Genomic DNA, 14559 nt, shown 5'->3' on the forward strand with positions numbered 1-14559 from the left:
GTGGTGAGTGGAAGGTGGGGCCAAAGCTAGACTCACCCAACCCAACAGCACGGTTTATCAAAACCGTGTTTTGAGTTCTTATACAGACACCCCACGGCACAGTTCACAACAAAAACACTCCTATAACTACTGAACAATCCGAAACCGACATTCTACAACGTCAATTTATGTGTGCCACTTGAGGCTTGACCCTTTTCTCTTTCTTAAACTTTTCAGAAACCCCATTTTCCTTTCCTTTCCTTTCTAGTTTCCCTCCCTTTGTTGCCACCTCAATCTGGCTTCTTTTTGAGTTTTTCTGTTCTGGGTCTTACAGGGAAGTCTCAAAGCTCGAAATTTCAGGTGTGTTTCTTCCTCTTCTTCTATGTCATGGGTTTGTTCTGTTTTTGGTTTTATTTCTCTGTGAGTATGTATGGAATGCTTTTTATGTTTTTTGTTGGATTTTGTAGGAAAAGGGTTTATTTTTAAACGTTTTTTTTTTGGGTTTTATTATTATTTTTAATTTCATTTCTGTGGCCTCAAAAGCTTATTTTTTGGGTTGAAATCTTCTGGTATTTGGATTTTGGCCAGCCTGTAGCAGAAAATCCGGGTCTCTTTTTGTGCCTTTTTTCTTACCTGGGGAAGTTTTATTTTAATTGAAAATTTGGGTAAGGTTCCTCAGAAGATCAACTTTTCTTCTGTCAAAAATTTGTTTTTTTCACCCTTAATTTTGTAAATATTGGATAAATGATTAGGTCTTGTGGCTGCTTTTCAGCTGAGAGCCTGAACATATTTTGATAATAAGAACCTGAATGAGTACACATAAACACTCGCGGTTTCATGATTCACGGGTCAATGGAATTTTCTTTTGTTTTTCATTTGAGATTTTCGTTTTCTTCAGTGTATCCGAAGGTTCCTGTCACATGATCTCATGTACTGTTGTACAAGGAGTCATTCCTGTTTTCCCTGTTCTATGATGTTGCTGTGTTCTATTCTTTTGCAATCTTGGAAATACATTTTTATACTTGGAACTTGGAATAAGAAAAAATTTAAGGCTTGTTTTGACTATAGTGTTGCTTCTTTATGTAGGAGAAGATATTGTGGGTGTGGTGGTTGAAACTTTTAGAATTTTTCTTTTTCTTGCTTGAGTTTTAAGAATAACTTGTTTTTGATAACGATTTGATATCCATCTTTTTTTACATTCTTTTAAATTTTTTTTTTCATTTCTTTTCATATGAGCGGGGTGAATCATGTCATTCCTTGTCTTATTTATGACAGGAACCAACTGAATAATAATTTATAACCCTATGCCTACAAGTAAAATAATAAATCCTGTTGCTTTCCTTTACACACGCACACACAAAAAGTTTATGTTTTTCATTTATATTTGACATCCTTGGTCAAATTTTATTATTAAATAAATAAAATGCCACATAAATAGTAGTTTGAATTTGTCTTGCCTTCTTTGATAATTCAATCAAAGAGAATGCTTTTGTTTAAGTAATGTTTATCTCTTGGGAATTTCCACATTATTGACTTTGAATATTATGATATGAACTCAAAGGTTTTCATGTAAAGTTGAGCTTGGTCAATATGATAATATTGTAGTCAGTTAGGTCTACACTCTACAGATGGTGTCTTGCGTTCTTTGTTAGGACTAAAGAGAATTTGTCTGCCAAGAGAGCAAGATTTTGAAGCTTAGATGTATGATGAAATGCATCTTTGAACATTGATAAAGAATATGAACAATTTGATGGACTAAAAATATGCTTATTTTTTTGTCTATGAATTTGAAGCTAAGCTTTCATTATTTAAGTTTTTGATTTTCATCCACTATCAGGGTAACTAGTTATACATCAAAAGCAAACTATAACAATCATGAACCTTGTTTCTTCGTTTCTTTTCAGGTGTAACGTCTCTCAAGTTTTTCTGGAATCTAATTAGTTATTGGCAATGAGCAATCTGAAGCTAGGTGTGGAAGTTGTGGGTGCTCATGACCTTATGCCAAAAGATGGGCAGGGATCATGTAGTACTTATGTGGAACTTCAATTTGATGGTCAGAAATTTCGGACTTCGACTAAAGAGAAAGATCTGAGTCCTGTTTGGAACGAGAAATTTTATTTCAATGTTACTGATCCTAACAAATTGCAGACTCTCACTCTTGATGCCTGTGTGTATCACTATAGCAAGAGCAATAACTCCAAAGTCTTCCTTGGTAAGGTCCACCTCACTGGACCCTCATTTGTGCCATATTCTGATGCTGTTGTTCTTCACTACCCTCTGGAAAAGAAAAACGTGTTTTCCCGCATAAAAGGGGAGCTTGGTTTGAAGGTATTTGTCACTGATGACCCTTCAGTAAAATCCTCACACCCTCTTCATGAGATTGAACCCTCTGCAGACACAGTCCAACGCTCAACCACAGATCAATCACCAGTTTCATTCGCAAATTCAATCCTGAATGTTTTTTCGCGTAAGAAGAATGACACAAGGCACACATTTCACAACCTTCCAAATTCAAATGAAGAAAAACAGCATAAATCTTCTTCTTCAGAATCTGGAAAGGCTAGTGCAGACCATGGGAAGCATGAGATTAAACCTGGACTGCCTCCTCCTAGAGTTTTCCATGCATATCCGGGTTTGTCCTCTCCAATGGATTATGCACTCAAAGAGACAAGCCCTTATCTTGGAGGGGGTCAAGTAGTTGGTGGGCGAGTTAAACGAGGATATGGGCCAGCCAGCTCCTATGACCTTGTTGAGCCAATGCAATACCTTTTTGTTCGAGTTGTAAAAGCTCGCGACCTTCCATCAAAGGGTGTGACTGGTGGCCTTGATCCATATGTGGAGGTAAAGGTTGGAAATTTCAAAGGAGTTACCAAGCACTATGAGAAAACTCAGGACCCTGAATGGAATCAGGTGTTTGCCTTTGCAAGGGAGAATCAACAGTCCACTTCGCTTGAAGTTGTAGTCAAAGACAAGAATATGTTACTAGATGGAGTTGTCGGCACTGTGAGGTTTGATCTTCATGATGTTCCTACTCGTGTCCCACCGAATAGTCCGTTGGCTCCTGAATGGTATAGACTTGACAAGGGTAAGGACAAGAAGAAGGGGGAGTTGATGCTTGCTGTATGGTTTGGTACTCAAGCTGATGAAGCTTTTCCTGATGCCTGGCATTCTGATGCTCTCACTCCCAGTGAGCTCTCTTCGTCTGCATATGCTCATATGCGATCAAAGGTTTACCATTCACCGAGATTATGGTATTTACGGGTTAAAGTGATTGAGGCACAGGACTTACATTCATCAGAGAGCTCTCAAATCCATGATGCCTATGTTAAGCTCCAGATTGGTAACCAGATTTTGAGGACAAAACCAGTTGAATCAAGGAGCTTGGCTCTACGTTGGGATCAAGAGCTGATGTTTGTTGCTGCTGAGCCCTTTGATGAACATCTGATTGTATCAGTTGAAAATCGTGTCGGTCCCAACAAGGATGAGACTGTCGGAGTTGTTGCTATTCCTTTAAGCCAAGCTGACAAGAGGGCTGATGATAGAGCTATCCATTCCAGGTGGTATCACCTTGAAGAATCAATGTCATCTGCAATGGATGGGGAACATGAGAAAAAGGAGAAAGATAAATTCTTTAGTAGAATTCACCTCAGTGTCTGTCTTGATGGTGGTTACCATGTTTTTGATGGATCAACTTATTATAGCAGTGATCTCAGAGCCACATCAAAGCAGCTCTGGAAGAAGCCAATTGGTGTATTAGAAATTGGCATTTTAAGTGTTCATGGACTTCATCCAATGAAAACCAGGGATGGAAGGGGAACAACAGATACATACTGTGTGGCAAAATATGGGCATAAATGGGTTCGTACCAGAACCATCAGTGACAGTCTAAGTCCGAAATACAATGAGCAGTACACTTGGGAGGTTTATGATCCAGCCACAGTTCTCACTGTTGGGGTGTTTGATAATGGACAACTCAATAACCCAGATGGTAACAAAGATCTAATCGTCGGTAAAGTTCGGATTCGGATCTCAACCCTGGAAACTGGTCGAGTTTACACGAATGTATACCCATTACTAGTCCTACATCCTTCAGGTGTCAAGAAGATGGGTGAGTTGCACTTGGCCATTAGATTCTCCTGTTTCTCAATGGTTGACTTGATGCAGCTATATTTCAAGCCTCACATGCCAAAAATGCACTACAAAAGGCCCCTTAACATCATGGAGCAGGAAAAGCTGCGACACCAAGCAGTGAATGTTGTTGCTGCACGACTCAGTAGGGCAGAGCCACCTCTTAGAAAGGAGGTAGTTGAATACATGTCCGACACAGATTCTCATCTTTGGAGTATGAGGCGCAGCAAGGCCAACTTCTACCGTTTGATGACAGTGTTTTCTGGGATTCTCTCAATTGTGCGGTGGTTGGGGGAGGTTTCTACATGGAAGCATCCTATAACAACTGTGCTGGTGCATGTTCTTTTTCTGATGCTTGTGTGTTTCCCTGAACTTCTTCTTCCAACAGTGTTTCTATACTTGTTTGTTATCGGCATGTGGAATTGGAGGTTCCGTCCTAGGTATCCTCCTCACATGAACACCAGACTCTCCTATGCAGAAGGTGTGACCCCAGATGAGCTTGATGAGGAATTTGACACCTTTCCTTCCTCCAAGAGCCCCGACGTTGTCCGGTGGCGGTACGACCGGTTGAGAAGCGTGGCGGGGAGGATTCAGAGTGTTGTTGGAGATTTAGCTACTCAAGGGGAGAGGATCCAAGCTCTTGTGAACTGGCGTGATCCTCGTGCCACCACCATGTTCATGCTGTTCTGCTTTGTGTCGGCGATTGTGTTGTATGTGACACCCTTCCAGCTGCCGATTCTTCTCACCGGATTTTACCTTATGAGGCACCCCATGCTCCGGAGCAAGGTGCCGCCGGCGCCGGTTAACTTCTTCCGCAGGTTGCCGGCTCTCACGGATAGCATGCTGTAAATGGATAATCTTGTGTGTTCTTCAAAACTTATCTGCTGCTGCCAGTGTTTCAATCTGGCATTCATTTTTGGCAGTGGTTGTAAAATCATTGGAGCTATCTCACTTAGTGTTGTTCATCGAGTGTTCACACAGTTCATGCAAATGTATACTTGGTGTGGTAAACTCCAATGTAGTTTTCATGTTAATCAGCGTTTTGAACTTTTGTTCTATGAATGCTTGAATGACTCGTATCTCTGTTCGATAATCTGTCTAGTCAAATATCTGCAACTGAATTGTCTTCTTAAGAGTACTAAAATGATCTTTGAGTTCAATTTAATTTACCTTAAAAATCAGTGTACAACATTTTGTAAGTATTGCAATCAAATGAAATTTTCTTTCTAAATTTTTTACCGGTCAATCTAAAGGAAGGCGACAGTGATTTGGTAACTCGAGAATGTTTACGGAACAATAGGAGACTATTAAACAATTTTTTTCTTCTCAAAAAATTTATGATAATTAAGTTTTTACGTTTTTATTTTTAAAAGTATAGGTCATTTTGTTTATTTATATGAAACTTATAATAGTAAATTAATTAATTTTTATGTGATTTTCCATGTGGCCCAATTTCTAATCAATTACTGTCATATCATAGCCATGATTGTTGTTATTAATTAATCATTAATGTTTTATTATCTCTTCTATCACTTGTCACTAATGTTTTATTATCTCTTCTATCACTTGTCACTAAATTAATTATTATTATTATTATTATTATTTTGTAGTTACATTTGACAAGACTAGTAGAAACTGAATAAGGCATTTAATACTTAAAAAAAAAGTTGAAATGGTTGAATATATAAATAATAAATATGTACATATTCATATTATTATTTTTTATATAAAATTCATTTTATTTTATAGTTAAAATTACATTTAGAGGAAATTATAATTTTTGCATTTTGAAATTATTGTTAAATTTTATTCTTTAGATAATTACATATTATATTTTTTTCATATTATATAAATTGAATTTAAGCATGAGCCCATGTAATTTGCAATCCTCGCCTGGTAAGGCTTTCATAACAGCCTTAAAGGTGGAACCAAAAGAAATAAGATTATTTTGAAGATAGTTTTTAGTCGAAACTTTGTTGATGATATTTTTAGTTTGAAAATATAAATTTTTTCAATTACTTATATTAAAATTGCGAATTTTGATTTTAGATTTTAGAAAACATTTTCCCTATATTTTCCCTTTTCACAAAATTTTTAATCACTACTTTTAGTCTTTGATATTCATTTCAAAACAAATAAATAATATTTAGTTTCGAGTTTCATCTTTAGTTAAAATATTTGAAATATAAGAGAAACTGAAAATAAAAACGACCATATAACCTTCAAACAAAATCAACAACCATCAACATTTAGGTGGTTAGATATGAAATTGAAAACATAACTAAAATATGAAAACTGAAATAAAACAAAAAAGAACAGAAAAATCCTAAGGTGACATTAGAGGAAGATAATGAACAATGGAAAGGTCGCGTTCTCTGACTCCGTGATGAACATGATATCGATATCGTTCACTGATATCAAGGGGACTGTCCATGATATTAAATTCAAGAACTTTAAGCTTAGGGCACTTTCTGGGAAAATCATCAAACATGGAGTCTTCTCTATTAAGAAGAAGACGAAGCTCAACTAAATTGTTAAACGGTAGAAGATGAAGAGAAGGCTTCAACCATAGTCTAAAATATTTCATATACAAAAACTCAACGTTTCGTAGCCCTTCGAGGATGTTCTCGACAAAATCTATATCATCAAAGTGCACTGTCACATAAGCCTTCACTCTCACAATGTTTGGCCATGTTCTCAGCGCCATAACATCTGAGATATTAAAATCATAATCACGTTCACTTTCTATGAACAGGTCGCAGACCCAGTTGCTGTAGAAGACTTCAACACGTCCACACTTATGCACAGCCTTCACCTCTTGGAAGCAATTACCTAACAACATTGGCCCCATGTAAAACAGTTCAAGAGCCGCAGATTCAGACACGAGCTTGCAAAAATTAGAGTGGGGGATGCATGAGTTTACACGGAGCTCCATGGTCTTGAGATTAGGGAGATGAACAGAAGAAGGAATGGAGAGATAAAAGGGGCCATTGATGTTCAAGGTGACAAGTGTGGAGCAAGTGAACAAGGTAGGCAATGATAGCATCGATTCATGGGAGTTGCATAAGGAGATATTCAGGTTTTCAACTTTCTTCGCCACCACTTCAGAGACCCATTCTTCTGTGTGATGTGAACAACAAACTTCGTGGCTGTGACATTGGAGATGAAAAGTTTTGATCTTTGGTGCTCTGTGTAAGGCCAAGAAGGTTTGAACATGAGCGTGGTGTTGGATGATTGGTTTGGAGCAGTGAACGTGGAGAGAGGGAAGCATGCACCATAGAAGAGTCCATCGCTTTGACAATAACGATGTAACAATGGCTTCCTTTGTTGTAAGGAAAGAAAGAATGTGACACAAAACATCGTCTGACATGTCACTGATTCTATCCTCTTCTGTTGTTCTTGTCTCTTTCTTAGCCATTGCTTCTACCAATTCTAGAGTTTTGGGAAACCGGGAAACCCAGTACGCTTGAAAAGGAAGTGGTGAAGACGAAGGAGTGTGAAGTTGGAATTTAAACCACCTTTTATCCAACTGAGGTCCCGAAAAAAATAAAAGATTTTTTTTAAATATATTATTGTTTGAATTTAACCACTTTTATCCAACTTTCATTTAGTAGTTCGAAAAAAAAAAATTTTAAATATATTACTGTCCATGAAAAGATATATTTTAATAAAATTGTTTCGAATGATGAATTATTGTTTCCATTAAAGTTATTTGTAAAAGTAATAACAACATATAATCTAATATTTATAAAATTTTAGATATATTAAGATTATTTTTTTTACAAAATAAAGTATAACTATTATTCATTATAAATTCTTTATTAGAATAAGTTAGTGCTTTCCAACTAATCTTATACATATGAGAGGATATATATATATATATATATATATATATATATATATATATATATTATGGGAAATATATATTATTTTTTGTGTTAACCAAATCCAATCTTTAATACTAAATTATAACAATTTTAGAGTTTTTTTTTAAAGAAAGTATGCAACATTTGCAAGTAATTTCTTTTTCTAACATATCAAATGTTTTTTAAAATATTGAATGTTAAATTTTAACATTTTAAATCATTTTAACTACGATCAAAAGTATAAGTTTATTTTATTAAATCAAACTCTCTTAATTGACTGCTAAAAAATGATTTAAATATTTTAAAAATAATTGTTTCTGTAAGACCCACTCTTATTTAGTGTCCTAATATTTAAAGGTTACCATACTGTTGGGCCGCCTAAAGGTTGTCCCATAGGATGCAAGGCCCCTAAAGCAACCAAGGTCCCTCATTTGTAGCTCACCAAAATCAGTGCTCACTCTTCTCTCTATATAACCTCTGCTAGGGTTTATCCCTCCGTCCCATTCAAGCTAGTTCAACTTCGTTCTCCCTTCACGGCTCGAACCGTGCTCTTCTCTTTCTGAGTTAGTTCTCGTGGTTTCTAATGGGTTCACTGTAGTAACCCTGTTATTCTCCCTTTGCCACTGTTCTCAGCTCTCGAGTCCACTCTTGAAGCTGTTGAGTTCGTTGAGTTTGGTGTTGAAGTCCTTTGCCAATCCCTTTCCAAGTAAGAGAAGCTAGAGTTCCTCATACTTTCTAAATAACCGCCTGTTTTTGACTTGTCTCGAGGTTATATGAAGTGTATGCTGATATGGTTGTATGATATGCTCTGTTTGGTGTTTTGGGTATGTAAATATGGTTGATACAAGTGCGAACAGTGGCGAGAACTAATATTCTCGTCTAAGCGAGCACGTCTTGCCTAGGCGAGACTAACAGAGGCTCACCCTGTAACATCCCTAAGGAATATTACGAATTTTTAATAAATAAAATAGGAAAGAAAATTTAATACCTTATTTAATATAATAACATTTCTCAAAAACACGAGAAATTTTAAACTTTAATATACATGTAATAAAGACAGGAGTCCATAATTTATAAAACTGAAATAATATTCAAATAGCTCCCAAAAGGTTACATAATTATCTCAAAACCAAAATAATAAACATATATACAAAATCCTATGTTATCCCTCGCTCTGAGTCTAAGCATCACCTGGCCCACCTGTCAAATCATCTGCTCCCAGATAACGAGTTATCCGATCATCGCCACACACACACAGAAAGGGTGAGCTATGCACAATATATAAAAGATACGTGAAATAAATTTATCATTCATCCCCAAAAATAACATGAATAATTATTCCATTGTTTTTAAATTACCCAACTATGGTCTCATATTCCTTCATGAGTCCTATACATGAACTAGGTCTTGGGACTTCACTGTGCTTCCACGAAACTAACCCATTCGTGGTCCAAACCTATGAGCCTATCCCGCTCATAGTCCTGCCCTACAGACTCCTCGTCTGTAGTAAATCATCCAAGCCTTCTCGACTTGGACCCTGACACACACTTAATCACCATACTATGGACTCCTCGCCTAATAGTAGTCGATGAGAACATAACAGTTCATTGCCCATCGTGCGCCCGACACATGTAATCACCATACTAAGGACTCCTCGCCCATTAGTAGCCGACGGGAACTCAACCAGTTTCATGCCCATCATGTGTCCAACCATCAAGCACATCCCAGACCCCCTATTGGACTTAGTCTTTCAAGCCCAAACACCACAAACACAAGCATATAATTCTTATCCTTTAGGAAATAACAAACAAACAGTCCAAACAGTGCACAAACACATGACTCCGCACCATTCTCGCTTAAGCCGTATCAGTTCGCTCAAGCTAAAGTCTCGGTCTCGCTTAGGCTAGCCCACCTCGCCTGAGCGAGCGTGTAACAGTGGTTGTACCTTGTCATCTTGCTTAGGCGAGATCTTCTCGCCTGAGCGAGACCTCAAGTCACGCAACATACAAAGATCCTCGTCTGGACGAGAATTCCATTAGCAGAATCACCAAGTCTCATCACGACCTCGCTTAGGCGAGCCATTCTCGCCTAAGCGAGCATACCCGTCGCTCAGGACCCCAAAACCTCTCGCCAGGTTTCCTCGTGACCTCGCTTGGGCGAATGTCTCTTGCCTGAGCGAGAGACTGAGTCGCTCAACCCCGTCCATGGTCGCCTAGGCGAGAAACGCGAACCAGAACAAAAAACGAGACTCTGCAACTCTCACTTAGGCGAGATGGACTTGCCTGGGCGAGACTTGCAGGGTTTCGAGTCTGTTCACGTGCACAATTCACTCTAAATAATGCACAAACATACCAAAACACATTCCTATTCATACCAAATCAATTTACACACATTGCAACAACACATAAGCATAGTATAAACTCCATAAAATTCCCAAATTCCAAGTTTCACACCATTCCCGCATATACAGTGTATAAACCCCTTTCCTTCATGCATTTAGTCCAAAATTCAAATAAAACAGTACTAAACTCACAACCCCCAAATTCCTTCATGTGCATCACGAATTTCAGTGCATAATTTCATCAAAATCATACAATAACATACAACAACACAAATTTCGGGTTCAGCTCCCCTAACCTGAATTCTTGATTGAAATTGAGAAGGGAATAGGGATTCCTTGGTTCACCAAATTCTTTGCTTCCACCTCTCTCTCCCAACCCAGCCCTTGTACACCCAATTCAGCCTCTCACTCTTCCAATTTTCGCTCTCCTCTCAAGCCAAAACGAAAATTATTGCAGAAACTCTAAACCCTCCTTTCCACCTCAAATTTCCAGCCCCTCTTAGCTTCTCCTTCTAGGTTTTCTTTTGCCCTCTCATATTCCCTCCAAAACTACACTTAAAAAAATAAAGTTCCAATTTCATTCCCAACCAAGTTTGAACCCATAACCCATCAATTATCATATCAAATACACAACCAATCCAACCAAGTCAAGTTTTATGATACACTCCAATCATTATAAGCTTACAATACCAATTCCATACTCATACATATTATTAAAATTAATAAAAAACAACAACACATAATTGACATATTATATAGGACTCGAACCCAAGTCCTCTCACACAAACCAAGTACTCTTAACCACTTGAGCTAGTACTCTTCCACATCATATCACATCTTAGGGCTATGGCCCATGTATTGACTTGTCTTTTAATCTTAATTTGACTACTGTTGAACTTTGTACTCTGTCTTGTATTGGCATCGTGTGGTGTGCCTCAAGATTCCATTTAAGTACCTTGGATATGGTTAAGGGGTGATCTTATACTTTGCATCTTGGCTCCCTAAACTATTATGTGTAATATTCCTTTTACTACATTATTATTTAAATAGGATGTTACAATTTCAAAAAAAAATCTTTACATTTAATATCAAGAATAAATTTTTTATCATCATCAATAATAATAATAATAATAATAATAATAATAATAATAATAATAATTAATAATAATAATAATTTAATATTACACTCATGTTATTTTGTATCATAATGATATTCTGTTCATTTGTTTTTATATTCTATCAACAATTTACTTTTAAAGTTATTTATTAACAGGGTATTCAATGAGTTAGTTACGTTAAATTATAATAAAAGGTTTACATTATATTACAATTTTTTTTGACTAATTTGTTAGTGTCATAAAATATTTATAAGTTGTTCAAATTGAGAATTTGACGTTGATTGTGGAAGTGGTGAGTCTTGGATAGCTATAGACGTTTGTCAATGTGGAGCTCCTTTGAAATTGCTATGGTGACATTTCATGATAATTCATTGAAGATTACAATGAAAAATGAATAATTCTTTGTGAGTACCTAATATTACTTTGATTTCTCCCTGTTGAAGTTCTAGCACTCTAAAGTGACATATACTATGACAAGCTTGCATTATTATTATTTTGTGTTTGAGTAGTCATTATGATTATTCTACTCATTAGTATTATAAAAGTGATTAGCTAGTACTAAGTTTTAACATAGTAATGTAAACTTGAAACGAAGAAAGAAATATTAACTCAACTATTATTATGACATATAAAAAATCTATGCAACATATATAAAAATTGACTGTGAAAATGAATCATATTTTTGGATTATTGTCACGGAACCAAGTCCATGATTCTTAAAATTCTTTGGTGACATGCATTTAGTCAAAAGATTGACAATCATCAACTCAATGCTAGTGTGTTGAGTGACCATTTTCTTTTATTTAACATGTTCTCTTTAAGGATAGATATTTCATGTCAGAGTACTTGCTTTGACTTTCACTTATACTCTTAGCCATAAGTATTGCAACACAGTTATCATAATACAAATTTTGCTTGGAATTATCTAAGTCTCACATTGAGTAAAAAATGAGAAAATTGAGCTTCATATAAAGATGAAGACCCATAAACCCATTGCCTTAAGGTTTTGGGTTGAGAGTGATGTCAATCCCTTATGTTTGAGCTCACGTCTCATTGGTGTTGACTCTTCCCGTGAACCTTTTTCGAAAGACCCAACAATGGTATCAGAGTCGAAGGTTTGTCTTGGTGACGAGCTTAGACAAGTCCTTGAATCGAAAGTCTTCTTGTCGAAGAGACAGACAAGCCCCGTTATGTGAATGACAGTACAAGTAAGGGGTACTTGTGGCTTAAAGTGCTTCTACTCGAGGGAGAAGTACCAATGTGAAGGGATTCACACTTGAAAGGGGACTATTGAAAATCTAAGTGTGAGTTTAAGTCTCACATCGAGTAAAAATGAGAAAGTTAAGCACCATATAAGGATGAAGACTCATAAACTCATTGTCTTAAGGTTTTGTGTCGAGAGTGATATCAATTTCTTATGTGTGGTTTGAACTTATCTTTCATTGATATGACTCTTCCCATTGATCTTTCTCCAAAATACCCAACTTATCAAGGTAACCTCTCAAAATAAAAGTAGAATAAAAAAATATTTAACATGCATCATTTGAACATATTTTGAAGATATATGTATATCCCTATCCCCATCTTTATATCTAATTAAAAAGGACAATGATAAAAATCACTTTTCAATTAAAAAGTTAGATATTATCCATGATTATATCCATACTCAGTGAATGCAAATTTTTTTTTTGAAAATGAAAACGGTTTCGAACAATATACACCGGTGACTTTATTTGTCATCCCTATTATTTATATGTCTAAGTGTTTATGTACATGTATGTTTCATCGTATACGATGAAGTTACAATAAAAGTCAGTTTAGAAACTGTATATCTTAATGTTAACTTATTGAGCAGGGAATGGGATTCCAAAGTCGATGTTTTTGTGGGCAGAATTTGCGTAGAAGAGAATCAAACATATATTACGCACATGCAAATGCAGGCAAATGATTGATTCCGGTCAATGATTCTTTCATTTCACAACATCCAATAATCACAAATTCCACACATTTTAGCTCAAAGATACTCTTTGAAACTGGCTTCGTTAGTCTTTGAAAAGTGTGAATAGCTGTGTGATTAACACAAGGCAAGGTAGAAATAATTTAGAAAAATGTTGAGCTTTTTGGAAAAACTATTTCAAAAGCAACTGAAGTAGAGAATACGAGTTTTTTTTTTTAACCACTCTAGGGTTTTGAACTGGTAAATTCATGAATATATAGATGACCACATCATAGTTTTCCACAAAAAACACATAAATAGAACAGAAAGAAAGACACACGCTAAGCATCAGACCAAGTAATCTGTAATCCACGCCACTGGTGATGAGGGAAACCCAGGGCTTCCCACACTATCCGTTTTGTCAAACTTTTTTAGTTAATCTTTTTTGTGCTTTGAAGGCAACAAAAGAAAAAAAAAAGTGGTGAATTTGATGCTGCCGTCTACAATTAACAACTTCCAATTACAACATTCCAACATTATATATATGAACATCGATGACTATGTTATTAACGTTGAGAACACAAAAAAGACTCTGAACTGATATATAATTATAATCTGAAAACAATTTTTTCTGTTTACAGCAATATTGATTCACATTTTACTGCTTTAACAATCGAAGTCCATGATCACAATGATTATGTTTACTAATACAAGAAAAACATCTTGGAATAAACCAATAACAGGAGAGTTACTGTTTTTTTTTTATCAGTTCTTAACTAACTAGTTGTTCATGCAATCTTGGAACTTATAATTTGCTGTCAACCCACTCATATCTTTTTCCTAGCAAACATGGCCTTCCCTAGACAAGTACAAGATTAAGATTAGCAATGGGAGGTTAAATAAAGATTTAGCATGTTACTTAGTAAAAACTAAATTGCATATGATTGGCGACATAATCATGAACAAGGATTACGTGGAGACATTTAACAATGTTCATTGGATTCTTAAGATGTCTTAAAGGATATAAATCAAAAGGGAAAAATAATTTTTTTTTCAAATATTTTGTAATAGTTTTAACAAAATCAGAAAACGTTGCATGATTTGTGCTTGGTGTGTCTCTAGACTCTATAAATAGCTTTGCTGATTCACACATCACCCTTGTGAGAAAAAGAAGAAAGAGAATTGATGAAG

At 36.0% G+C, this 14559-nt stretch overlaps 2 protein-coding genes across 2 annotated transcripts; one reads left to right on the top strand and one right to left on the bottom strand.

Moving 5' to 3' along the window:
- On the top strand, positions 1-5200 carry LOC114165078 (FT-interacting protein 3-like). The gene is made up of 2 exons (XM_028049732.1): positions 1-339; positions 1884-5200. The coding sequence occupies exon 2, from the start codon at positions 1930-1932 to the stop codon at positions 4954-4956; it is 3027 nt and encodes a 1008-aa protein (XP_027905533.1). The 5' UTR covers positions 1-339; positions 1884-1929; the 3' UTR covers positions 4957-5200.
- Positions 5201-6433: 1233 nt separating this feature from the next.
- On the bottom strand, positions 6434-7525 carry LOC114165572 (FBD-associated F-box protein At4g10400-like). Its single transcript, XM_028050160.1, has one exon. The coding sequence runs from the start codon at positions 7523-7525 to the stop codon at positions 6434-6436; it is 1092 nt and encodes a 363-aa protein (XP_027905961.1).
- Between the last annotated feature and the right edge of the window lie 7034 nt (positions 7526-14559).

The sequence above is a fragment of the Vigna unguiculata genome, chromosome 10, assembly GCF_004118075.2.
Source record: "Vigna unguiculata cultivar IT97K-499-35 chromosome 10, ASM411807v1, whole genome shotgun sequence".
NCBI classification, from domain to species: Eukaryota; Viridiplantae; Streptophyta; class Magnoliopsida; order Fabales; family Fabaceae; genus Vigna; species Vigna unguiculata.